General features: G+C 47.5%; 1 protein-coding gene across 2 annotated transcripts in view; it reads left to right on the forward strand.

The window, feature by feature from the left end:
* The window catches only part of TMCO4 (transmembrane and coiled-coil domains 4), a 129868-nt gene that overhangs the window by 17114 nt on the left and 99869 nt on the right, over nt 1–12885 (forward strand). For both annotated transcript variants that reach the window (XM_011934009.1, XM_011934008.1), the window contains one exon: nt 3449–3635. In XM_011934009.1, coding sequence (XP_011789399.1) covers nt 3457–3635 — 179 coding nt within the window. In that variant the 5' untranslated portion in view covers nt 3449–3456. The remainder of the gene's footprint in view (nt 1–3448; nt 3636–12885) is intronic.

Genomic DNA, 12885 nt, shown 5'->3' on the forward strand with positions numbered 1-12885 from the left:
AAAAAAAAAAAAAAAAAAAAAAAAAGAAGCAGGCCAGCTCACCCTTCTCTGATCAGAAAGCTGTTTATTATTGAGCTAAGAACTGGCATGGGGCTCCCCAGATACCAGTCTAGTAAAACACTACCTTAGGCTCCTCTGAGTAATAGGTACAATCAATACAGCCTCCAAGTGGCACATGGAGTTGATTAAATGTAGTGGAAATTGCTGACCTGCTGACATCAGGCTAGTGCTGCTCTTGGCCCTGCCCTCATTTCATGGTTTATGCTGCTCCCCCTGTTTCCACCACCATGGTCTGAGCTGACCCTCTGAGCCAGGGAAATTTGCTGCGAATCTCAAATATGGGTTCCTGGAGCAACCGTTGAGGCCAGTCCTGCTGGGTGACTTTCGGCAAGGTCTTAACCTCTCTGGGCCTTCGTTTCTCCATCTGAAACAGGGGAAAGAAGATCCCTGTGCTGGTGTAGAGGAAAGAGCTCAAGGTTTGGAGTCGAAAGTCTGGTTTGGATCTCATCAGTTACTGTGTAACTTTGGGGAAATTGCTTGATCATTTTAAGCCGGTTCCTCGGTCGTAAGAGGAAATCATAATGGTTCATGTCCAACTTAACTTTACATGGTAGTTGTAAGAATTAAGCAGATTGGAAAATGCTTTGCAAACAGTTATGTGCTGTAAAAGTGTTGGTTTATTGCTTTTAACTACCTCAGGGTTGTTTTGAAAATAAATGAAATATTAATTGTAGACAGACTTTTAAATAACTCTTCTACAGAAGTAATATTTTGAGAACAAAAATTTTTGTTGCTCAGCTAGATGGGAACAAACTTAGGAACCAAGAACAGCATGGAGTGTGGTTATTGAGCTAGAAGACTCCTGGCCATGTGATGAATATTTAAAACAGAGTTGGTGGCCAACAGTTCTATCTTTGGGCCCTATCTGTCTGCCATTGACTGGCTGTGAGAGGGGAGCCCAGTTACTTCTCTGAGCCTGTTTCCTAATTTGCAGACTGAACATTACAGTCCTACCTGCCTCATAGAGTCTGCTGAGACAATGCATGTTAAAATTGCAACCCCAGTGCCCTGCACCCAGTAATAACTCAGTAATGTTAGGTCTTGTTATTGTTAAACCTTTGCTATGTGCCAGGCACCATGCCAAGCTTTTTACTTGTTTGTTGATCATTTTGTGCATTTATTTTTTAAACAAGCATTTATATAGCACAAACCCTGTGCCAGATTCCATTCTAAGCACTTCACGAATACTAAGCCACATGGGCTGTGTCCTTTACTACTGACACATCTCTTCTAGGTAGATACTGTGTGGTTCTATCTGTAGGTGAAGAAATCTAAGTACAGAGAAGTTGAGTTGCCCAGGGTCCCACATCTGCTAAGTGGCGGTGCTTGTTTTCACACCCAGGTCTGTCTGGTCCTGAGCCTGCATTCATATCCTTGATCCCCTACAGTAGAGGCTGGCACCCTTCCCTGTACCCTTCCTGGTGGCTCCCAGTGTTCTTTCTGCTTCTTGGATGCCTTCGTGGTGTGTCCCCTGTCTCCTCTTCTCTCCCTCCTCTTCCTACTCTTCTCCTCCCTTTCCCTTCTGCCCCTGGGAAGGAAGGAAAGAATGGAGGGAAAGAAAAGAAGGAGGGAGAACAAAGAGGAGACCTTCCTCCCTTTTTTCCTTCTTTCTTCCTTCCTTCCTTTGAGGTATACCATACACAAAGTGCATAAATCTTAACTATACAGCTCAGGGAAGTTTCAAATATATTTATACCCATATAACAACCACCCAGGTCAACATAGAGATCATTTCCTCCACCCAGAAACCTTCTTTGCACCCATTCTGAGCCAATACTCCCTCCCACATGTAACCACTCATCTGACTTCCATCACCATACATTGGGTTTACCATTCTTCAGTTTCATGTAAAGGGAATCCCATGGTAGGTACTCTCTCGTGAATGGCTTTCTGTGTATCATTTTGTCTGAGATTCACTCATGTTTGCTGTAGTTCATTCCTTTTTCATTGCTGTGTAATGTTTCACAGTGTGAATATGACCATTTATCCATTCTACTGTGATAGTCATGTGGGTTGTTGCCAATTTGGGACTATTGTGAATTAAGTTGCTGTGGGCATTCATGTATGTGTCTTTTGGTGACATAAGTCCTCATTTCTCAGGAATGGAATTGCCAGAGCATAGGGAAGATGTATGTTTAGCTTTAGGGGATATTGTCATACCATTTTCAAATAGTTGTACCAATATACAATCCCACCGGCAGTGTATGAAAGTTCTGTTTGTGGCCAAGTACAGTGGCTCACGCCTGTAATCCCAGCACTTTGGGAGGCCGAGGTGGGTGGATCATGACGTCAAGAGATCGAGACCATCCTGGCTAACATGGTGAAACACCGTCTCTACTAAAAATACAAAAAATTAGCTGGGCGCATTGGCAGGCGCCTGTAGTCCCAGCTGCTCGGGAGGCTGAGGCAGGAGAATGGCGTGAACCCAGGAGGTGGAGCTTGCAGTGAGCCGAGATCGTGCCACTGCACTCCAGCCTGGGCGACAGAGCGAGACTCCGTCTCAAAGAAAAAAAAAAGAGGAAAGAAAGTTCTGTTTGTTCTTCATCCTCACCAGCACTTGGTATTCTCAGGCTTTTTAGTTTTAGCTATTCTGACAGGTGAGTAGTAGTGTCTCATTGGGATTTTATTTTCCATTTCTCTGATGACTAACAATGTTGAACATCTTTTCATACTTATTGGCTATTGGGATTTTTTTGTTTGTTTTTAAGAGACAGGGTTTCATTCCGTAGCCCAGACTGGAGTGCAATGATCATAGCTCATTGCAGCCTCGAATCCTAGGCTCAAGTGATCCTCTCACCTTAGCCTCCTACGTAGCTGGAACTACAGGCATGTGCCAGCATGGCCAACTAATTCTTTTATTTTATTATTCTGTAGAGATGGAGTCTCACTATGTTGTCTCAGCTGGTCTTGAACTCCTGGGCTCAATCAATCCTTCTACCTCAGCTTCCAAAAGTGCTGGGATTAGAGGCGTGAGCCACCAAGCCTGGCCTAAGGAATATCTTTTTTTTTTGAGATGGAGTCTTGCTCTGTCACCCAGGCTGGAGTGCAGTGGTGCGATCTCGGCTCACTGCGGAATATGTTTTATGAAGTATCTTTTCAAGTCTTTTGCCCATTTTTAAATTTGCTTCGTTTCTTTTTCTTAATGGCTTATTGGAGTTAGTTGTTTGGATACTGTGTATAGACCTTTGTGGATACACATATTGAAGATCCCTCCCTCCATCCCGGTCTGTAGTGTGTGTTTTCACTCTCCTAAAGGTGATGAAAAGAAGTTCTTCATTTTAATGATGCCTACTTTATCAGCCTTTTATGGTTTGTAAGTTCTGTGTTGTGCTTAAGTAACCTTGGCTTACCTCTGGAAGCATTTCTCACTGGGAATTTTCTCCTGCAGGGCTGGGAATGGCCACGTGGAACAGGCCATGCCAGAAGCTGCCTCAGCGGCCTCTGGTAGCTGAACCCACTGCAGAGGGGGAGCCACACCTGCCCGTGGGCCGGGAGCTGACTGAGGCCAACCGCTTCGCCTATGCTGCCCTCTGTGGCATCTCCCTGTCCCAGCTATTTCCTGAACCCGAACACAGGTGAGTTCTTCTGTCTCACAGAGGGAAGGTCATGCTTCTTCAGGGGAACAATTACGGACAGCCAAACAGCCTGCCAGGCACCATGAGGCAATGCAGAGAGGGGCAAGTCATTGTCCTTGCCTCTAAGGCAGGGGTCTCTAACCGCCAGGCCGTGGACCAGTACTGGTCTGTAGCCTGTTAGGAACCTGGCCGCACAGCAGGAGGTGAGCAGTGGGCAAGCAAGAATGACTGCCTGACCTCTGCCTCCCGTTCTAAGCATTTTTATGAATACTAAGCCACATGGGCTGTGTCCTTTGCTACGGACAAAGCTCTTCCAGGTACATACCGTATGGTCCCATCTGTAGATGAAGAAATCTAAGCACAGAGAGGTTGAGTTGTGGCAGCATTAGATTCTCATAGAAGCTCAAACCCCATCGTGAACTACGCGTGCGAGGATCTAGGTTGCACGCTCCTTATGACAATCTAACTAACGCCTGATGATCTGAGGTGGAACAGTTTCATCCTGAACCCTACCCGTGCTGGGTCCCTGGAAAAATCATCTTCCCTGAAACCAGTCCCTGCTGCCAAAAAGGTTGGGGACTGCTGCTCTAAGGAACTCACAATCTGGTAGGGAGATAAGACATCCCCTTGTTCGGTTATTTACTCATTTATAAGTTCACCAAGTATTTTTTGAGCACCTACTGTATGCCAGGTATGATTTGAAGTACATAGAGGGTAAATGTGAATGAGACAGATACCATCCCCCAATCAAGTAGGACACCGTCCAGGAAGGGATAAGATATTAATATTTATTCATTCATGAAACATGCATTTGTTGAGCCCCTACCATGTGCTGGGTGTAGCACATGGCCCTGTGGAGGAAACAGAGATAAGCGAGGCCCAGCTCCTCCCCTCAAGGTGCTTACATCCAGGTGGGGGTGCCCAGGTGGCTGATTGTAAGAGCAGACAGATACAGATGAGTGAGTGCTGTAATGAGTTTAAACAGGGGGTCATGGGAGCAAAAGAATGACACTGTTATATTTCATCTCTATCATTGACAGTGTCTCCTGTGTGTGTGTTTAAATCACATATTTGGAGTCAGAATAGCAGAACTGTTAAGAGCATGGGCTTTGACCTTAAAAAATTCTAGAGGGGAGAGTATGGAGGCAGGAGGGGACCAGTTAGGAGGCCAACGGAGTCATCCAGGGGAGCCAGGACGATGACCGAGTGGTGGAGAGAGGACACAGATGGGACAGACTTTTCTCAGGGAGAATGGAGTTGACTTGGGAAGAGGTTGAGTGTGGCGGGTGAGGCAGAGGCAGGAGTTCACTAGGGCTCCAAAGGTTCAGGGGGGAAGAGAGTGTAGGCGCAGAGAGATACCGTTACTAAGACAGGGAGCACAAGATTGGGGCCAGGAGATGGTGAGAAACTCTTGCATCTGCTGTGTTTTCAAGACATGGCCCCCACCTACGCTCAGTGGTCCCCCATGAGGAAACTTCGCTTATGCCTTGGATCTTAGCTGTTTGGGGTTTTTGTTTTTCTGTCTTTGTCTCTCCACTGGACTAAACAGTTGAACATACTTAACTCCTTGGGGGTCACCTCCAGGAAGCCTTCCCTTATCTGTCCTCCAGACCAGGGCATTGTTCCACCTGTGTGCCCAGGGACCCATCTCTGCAACCATCACGCTGCATAGGAACTCTCCACACCTGCTACCCCTCCAGTCTGAGCTCTTGGGGGACAGGGGCTACCTTATTCATCTCAGAGTTCCCAGTGCCTTGCACACAGCTCAGTATAGCAAAGATACCTGGTAAAGGTTCGTGAAAAGAAGAGGTAGGTTCATGCTGGCTTTGTGAGCAAGGAGATGGTCCATAGGCTCTGGACTCAGATCTGGGTTCAAATCCTAACTCTGCCACATTCCAGTCGCATGTGACCTCGAGCAGTTTATTTAACTTCCCTAAGCTTCAGTTTGTTTATCTGTAGCATGGGGCTAATGGTACCCATGCTGCAGGGTGATTGCAGGAATTAAATGAGATGATGTAGTCAGGCGCGGTGGCTCACATGTGTAATCCCAGCACTTTGAGAGGCCTAGGCAGGTGGATTGCCTGCGCTCAGGAGTTTGAGACCAGCCTGGTCAACATGGTGAAATCCCATCTCTACTAAAAATACAAAAATTAACCAGGCATGGTGGTGCACACCTGTGGTCCCAGCTACTCGGGAGGCTGAAGCAGGAGAATTGCTTGAACCTGGGAGGCAGAGGTTACAATGAGCCAAGATCGCACCACTGCACTCTAGCCTGGGCGACAGAGCAAGACTCTGTCTCAATCAATCAATCAATCAATCAAGAGATGATGTAGACAAAGTACACATCTCAGTGCCTAACACATAGTAAGCACTCAATAAATGGCAGTGGTTGCTTGCTAACTCTTGCTAATTACTTTCTTTGCCCTAGTTTCTTCATCCAGAAAATGAAGATAATACCACACTTACTCCTACCACTCAGGATATTTTTTTGGCGCTTTGGTTTTTTCATTTTTGTTTTTTAGAGATGGGGTCTCACTCAGTCACCCAGGCTGGAGTATAGTGGTACAGTCATAGCTCACTGTAACCTCAAACTCCTGGGCCCAAGCAGTCTTCCCCTACCCCAGCCTTCTGAGTAGCTGGGACTACAGATGCATGCCACCATGCCTGGCTAACTTTTTGTTCTTCTAGAGATATGGTCAAACTATGCTGCCCAGGCTGGCCTCAAGCAATCCTCCCATCTCAGCCTCCTGAGTAGCTGAGATTATAGGTTCGAGCCACTATGCCTAGCAGTCAGGCTACAAGTAATAGAACACAGTACTAAGAGAGATTTAAATAACAGGAGATTTGTTTTTTTCACTTGACGAGAAATCCCAAGGTTCCAGAGTTGATTTAGTGACTCAAAAGGTTTCTGGGGCTGGGCACAGTGGCTCATGCTGTAATCCCAACACTTTGGGAGGCCAAGGCAGGTGGATCACATGAGGTCAAGAGTTCAAGACCAGCCTGGCCAACATGGCAAAACCCTGAATCTGTTAAAAATATAAAACTTAGCCAGCCGTGTGTGGCACACACCTGCAATCCCAGCTACTTGGCAGGATGATTCACAAGAATCACTTGAACCTGGGAAGCAGAGGTTGCAGTGAGCTGTGATCGTGCCACTGCACTCCTGCCTGGGTGACAGAGTGAGACTTTTGTCTCAAAAAAAAAAAAAAAAGGCCTTTGGGTTGGCTTCTGAACAATTCTGTTGGCCTTCCCCTCCTGATTACAAAATAGCTGCTGAAGCTCCATACATGACATCCTCACAGGACAAGGCCCAAGACAGGAAGGAAGAGGGCAGGGATTCTCCCCAAGTCTCTCATCAGGGAGGACATTGTTCCCGAAATACCCTGAGAAGCCTTCCTTTGGTGTCATTGGCTAGATCTTGTCACGTGCCCAACCTGCAGGTACAGGGAAGCCTGGGAACAAATAAAGGCATTTGCTATTTTTCTTTTTTTTTCTTTCTTTCTTTCTTTCTTTTTTTTTTTTTTTTAGACAGTCTTATTCTGTGGCCCAGGCTGGAATGCAGTGGCGTGATCCATCCTGGCTCACTGCAACCTCTGCCTCCTGGATTCAAGCAATTCTCCTGCCTCAGCTTCTTGAATAGCTGGGATTACAGGCACATGCCATCATGTCTGGCTAATTTTTGTATTTTTAGTAGAGATGGGGTTTCACCATTTTGGCCAGGCTAGTCTCGAACTCCTGACGGACGTCAAGTGATCTGCCCACCTTGGCCTCCCAAAGTACTGAGATTGTAGGCATGAGCCACCGCGGCCGGCTGGCTTTTGCTGTTTTCAACCTCCATCTTCTGCCGACCAGGAAGAAGGGTCTGGGGAATTACTGCTTCAGAGAAGCTGTTGACAACACCATCCAAGAGGGTGATTGTAAGGAGGGTATGTGTTGATGGCCCTTGCGGAGCCTGACACCGAACTACTACCAAGCGAATGTTGGTTGGTCTTGTTAATAATGAAACTCCTACCTGATAAACCAGTACCTAGCCAAGGAGGAGTTTTGTGTACTTTGTTTCCATGAACAAATGTTTATGAATCTGGACTGTGTGCCAGGCCCATACTAGGCGCTACTTAGGAGGGCACATGAGGCAGTGAGTTACTGTCCTGAGTCTCCCACCCCTACTCCACAATATCCAAGCGTTGTTATAAGCACAGGTGGCTGTTGCCTGGCCGTAAGCATTTGCCGTGGAATGTTTCCTCCTTGAATGTTTCCCATTCAGTACGCCTGTTGTTTCTGCATGGTTGATCTGTTTTCTGATGCACAAAACATATTTTTAAAAAACGTCAATATTGGCCGGGTGTGGTAGTTCATGCCTGTAATCCCAGCACTCTGGGATGCCGAGGCGAGCAGATCACTTGAGGTTAGGGGTTCGAGACCAGCCTGGCCAACATGGTGAAACCCCGTCTCACTAAAAATACAAAGATTAGCCAGAAGTGGTGGTATAAGCCTGTAGTCATAGCTACTTGGGTGGCTGAGGCAGGAGAATTGCTTGAACCCGCCAGCCTGGGTGACAGAGTGAGACTCCATCTTAAAAAATAAAAATAATAAATAAATACCTCAATATTTGTAAAGCCCAGTTATGCTCTTGGTTTCAGTAATCCTTAAAAAACACTCTGGCAGTTTTTGTCCCCACGTGATATAAAACAACCCTCTAAAACATTTATTTCTCCTCCATGCTGTCAACATCACAGATGCTGTTCCCTTTAATTAATTCCATTTGTCAAACATGGAGAAATTAATGGGGTACAACAGGGATGGACAGACTTCTTCTGCCAAGGGCCGGTTATTTTAGGCATGTGGGCCTGGCAGTCTCTGTCATAGTTACTCATACCTTTGCTGTGATAGCACAAAAGCAGCCACAGACAGCAGGTGAAGGAATGCATCTGACTGTGTTTCAATAAAACTTTATTCACAAATAAGGGCTGCAGGCAAGATATGGCTGGTTAGCTGTAGTTTTCTAAGCCCTGGTGAATGGGAGGAGCTTTGGACTAGGAATCAGGAAGCCTGGATTCCAGGGGAGGCTTTGTCCTGTCCCTGCTGTAAGAACCTTGAGAAGACATTTAACTAGCAGTCCTGGCCAGGCGCGGTGGCTCATGCCTGTAGTCCCAGCACTTTGAGAGGCCGAAGCAAGTGGATCACATGAGATCAGGAGTTCAAGACCAGCCTGGCCAACGTGGTGAAACCTCATGGTGTAACCTCGTCTCTACTAAAATTACAAAATTAGATAGGCGTGGTGGCGCACATCTGTAATCACAGCTACTTGGGAGGCTAAGGCAGGAGAATAGCTTGAACCTGGGAGGCAGAGGATGCAGTGAGCCGAGATCGCACCATTGCACTCCAGCCTGGGCAACAAGAGTGAAACTCTGTCTCAAAAACAAACAAACAAAACCCAGCAGCCCAGGCACGCCATGTGTAAGATGGGGTAGGATCAAAGGGGATGTTTGATGCCCTTGCTCAGTGAGTGACCTGTGCGTGTTGGGTGCTCAGGGACGTAACCACTGGAGTGGGGTAACCTCTGCAGTGGGTATGCGTAGCCTCTGGGGTCCCAGAGATGTAGGTTTGAATCTGGAGCTGTCACTTAACCTTTCTGGATCTAGGATTCCTTATCTCTAGAGTGGGGTAAATTAGTACCTCCCTTAACTAGTACCTCCCTTCCTCATGGGGTCATGGTGAGAATTAGGTAGCTCAAGGTGTACGAAGCTCTCAGCACAGGGACTGACAGACAGTTGCTCTACAATTGTTACCTGCTGTCATTGTTGCTATTGATTTTCCTGTATTTCCACTAGACCAACAAACACATTAGTAGAAATTATCAAGGCCCTGCAGATTTAAAATGCTACTTGTTATTTGGTAAATTGCTGTGCTGGCACTTTACATATATATTTTTTCAAATTCATTTGTCCATGGAAAGAAACACGTTACTATCTAGTGCTTTGTAGGTGCTAGGTATTGTTCTAAGCACATGACAAATACTTATTTAGTTAATACTTTCAACAATGCTATGAAATAGGTTTTATCATCTCCACTGTTTTACAGATAAGGAAACTAAGGCCCAGAGAGGTGAAGTTACTTGTCCAAGACCACACAGTTCGTAGCAGAGCTGGGATTTGAACCAGTCTGTGCTCTTTACCCCTGCACTCTTGTTAAGAGATGCTTCTCTATATCCCAAAACTTTCTTCATGTACAGCAGGGCCAGGCCATGCTGCAGCCCTTGGCCCTGAGCCCTTTCTGTATATAAATTTGCCTCTAAGTAATGTTCAGTTCAGTTAGCCATCCCCTCCCCAAATATGTACCTCATTACCACCCCAAGGTAATCCCAGTAAATTGCAGTGGGGCAAATTATAATCACTGTGAGAGCAGTAGCTAACATTTATCCAGGGTTCACTGGTGCCAGACAGTGTTACCATGCCATTTAATCTGCCCAACTCACCTATGAGGCAGGTCCTGTTATTATCCACGTTATCTCAGAGGGAAATGAAGCTGAGAGGTAAAGTGAGGACACAAAGCCAATTTCCAGGGGAACCAGGACTCCCCCAGGTGGTTGAACTTCGGAGTCTGACTCTTAACGCCATCCTCCACTGCCTCCCTCTGCCACCTTGTAAATCAAAATAAAGATGCTAGCTAACATTAGTTGAGCCTCTACTATGTGCCAGGCTCAATTTTGGGCACTTTGTATTTATCATCTCACTTCACCCTCAGCCAACCTTGTGAAGTTGGTCTCTTGAACCCATTTTGCAGATAAGGATACTGAGGCACAGAGAGGTCATTACACTTTCCCAAGATGCTGTCTGCTAAGATTCCCCTTCAAGAATGAAGGACTTTCACCCCCAGCTGCTGGCAAGGCTGCCAGCACAGCCCTGAGCTGTCTGTACCTTTTTGGGCCTGCCTCAGCTGAAGGGAGCCACCTTGCCTGAGGTTCTGTCCCCTCCCTGGGGCACCTGCATCCGGTAACTGGCTGATGCACAGCTGTAAAGGCCTGGCTCTCTCACCCTACTGGGGGCAGTTCTGAAGGGTCATCCCATCTTTAGAACTCCCTGAAGGGGCTGCTGAGACCTCCCTTGAGACTGTATCACAGCTCAGCTGCTCCCTCTGCCCAGCCCCGCTTCCTCCCTTCCCTCCCCAAGGTGTCCCGCTTCCTCCCTTCCCTCCCCAAGGTGTTGATCCTAAGGGGAGCCCTAATCATCTCCATTTCAGGGCAGCTTCTCAGGAACCCGACCAGTGGTAAGGCCAGGACTTATTTTTTCATTTTTATTTATACTTATTTTTTTATTTTTATTTATACTTATTTTTTTATTTTTATTTATACTTATTTTTTATTTTTATTTATACTTGTCTTATTTTTTTACTTTTATTTATACTTTTTTTTTTATTTTTATTTCTTTTTCAGACAGAGTCTCACTCTGTCACCCAGGCTGGAGTGCAGTGGTGTGATCTCAACTCACTGCAACCTCTGCCCCTGGGTTCAAGCGATTCTCGTGCCTCAGCCTCCTGAATAGCTGGGACTGCAGGTACATGCCACCATGCCCAGCTAATTTTTGTACTTTCAGTAGTGATGGGATTTCACCATGTTGGCCAGGCTGGTCTGAAACTCCTGACCTCAGGTGATCCACCCAGCCCTGCTTCGCAAAGCGTTGGGATTACAGGTGTGAGCCACTGCGCCTGGGCAAGCCTGGGATTTACACCCAAGTTCCTCACAACTCCCGTCAAGGTCCTGGCCCCACTCTAAGGAACGTGATAGCTGGGCCACATGGTGAAAGGGCAGGGGGCTCCTGACATTGCCCCCGCCACCCGGGAGCTCTGCATGTTTCTGAGAGGCCTGAGTGCAGCCTCTGCCCTACAGGGCAGAACCCAGTGTTGGAGTCCCAAGGCAATGGGGTTTGAGGCAAGCTGGGACTCTGATTTTGGAGACAGACCTGGTTTCTGGTTGTCAGTCTTTTCCTGGGAGTGGTATAATCGCCTTCTAAGTGACTCTCCTGGCCCACATTGCCTGGCCCACCTGCCACCCAGCTGACTCCCGCTCCACAGAGGTAGCTGTGTCAGAAGTCTGGTGTGGACTCTGCCATCGTCCCCGCAAATGCTCTGGGCTCCCCACCTCTGTGTCTCAGCTCAAAGGCTTCCTTCTCCCCTAGAGGGGCCCTATCCCTTCCTCCCCTGGGGGCTCCTGTAGGACTGCACTCAAATGCCTGCTATGAACAGAGACCAGTGGTGGCAGTGCATGTGGAGGGCATTCTTCCCTTCACTTCTTCCACTTCCACAGCAGCCAGCGTTTTCCAGAAAGCATGTCCTTGGCAGCGGCCAGGAGAGCAGATGGCCTCCTCTGGGAAGCCTTTTCTGGTGGCTGCCGTCACTTCTGCAGGTGGATTCGAGGCTCCCTCTGTGGGCTGCATTGAACTGATCTCCACTTCTGTCCTAGGGTACCACACAGCACTCGGGTCACTTGGTTACTTGAGTGTCCACCCTGCTGTGAACTTCCTCAGATACAGGGTTTTGTCACCTTTATTCCTCAGCCCCTGGCATAGCCCGGGCCCAAGGCATGCAACCAGTCACCATCCATTGTTCTCATTGCTGTGGCTCATCAGCCTCTTTGATAAAAGTTTTGGTGACAGAAGAAACCAAAATCCACATCACCCAGGCCGGGCACAGTGGCTCACGCTTGTAATCCCAGCACTTTGGGAGGCCGAGGTGGGTGAATCACCTGAGGTCAGGAGTTCAAGACCAACCTGGCCAACATGGTGAAATCCTGTCTTTACTAAAAATACAAAATTAGCCAGGTGTGGTAGCACATGCCTGTAATCCCAGCTACTCGGGAGGCTGAGGTAGGAGAATCGCTTGAACCTGGAAGGCGGAGGTTGCAGGGAGCTGAGATTGTGCCATTGCACTCCAGCCTGGGCAACAAGAGCAAAACTCCGTCTCAAAAAAAAAAAAAAAAAAGCAAAAAATTAGCCCAGCATGGTGGTGTGTGTCTGTAATCCCAGCTTCTCGGGAGGCTGAAGTGGGAGAATCGCTTGAGCCTGTGAGGTTGAAGCTGCAGAGAGCCGTGATTGCGCCATTGCACTCCAGCCTGGGTGACAGAGCGAGACCCTGTCTGAAAAACAAATAAATAAATCTCCCTACAGTGACCTCTGTAGTTCCAGCTACTCGGGAGGCTGAGGCAAGAGAATCGCTTGAACCTGGAAGGTGGAAGTTGGGGTGAGCTGAGATTGCG

This window comes from Colobus angolensis, unplaced genomic scaffold (genome assembly GCF_000951035.1).
Source record: "Colobus angolensis palliatus isolate OR3802 unplaced genomic scaffold, Cang.pa_1.0 Scaffold130, whole genome shotgun sequence".
NCBI lineage: Eukaryota > Metazoa > Chordata > Mammalia > Primates > Cercopithecidae > Colobus > Colobus angolensis.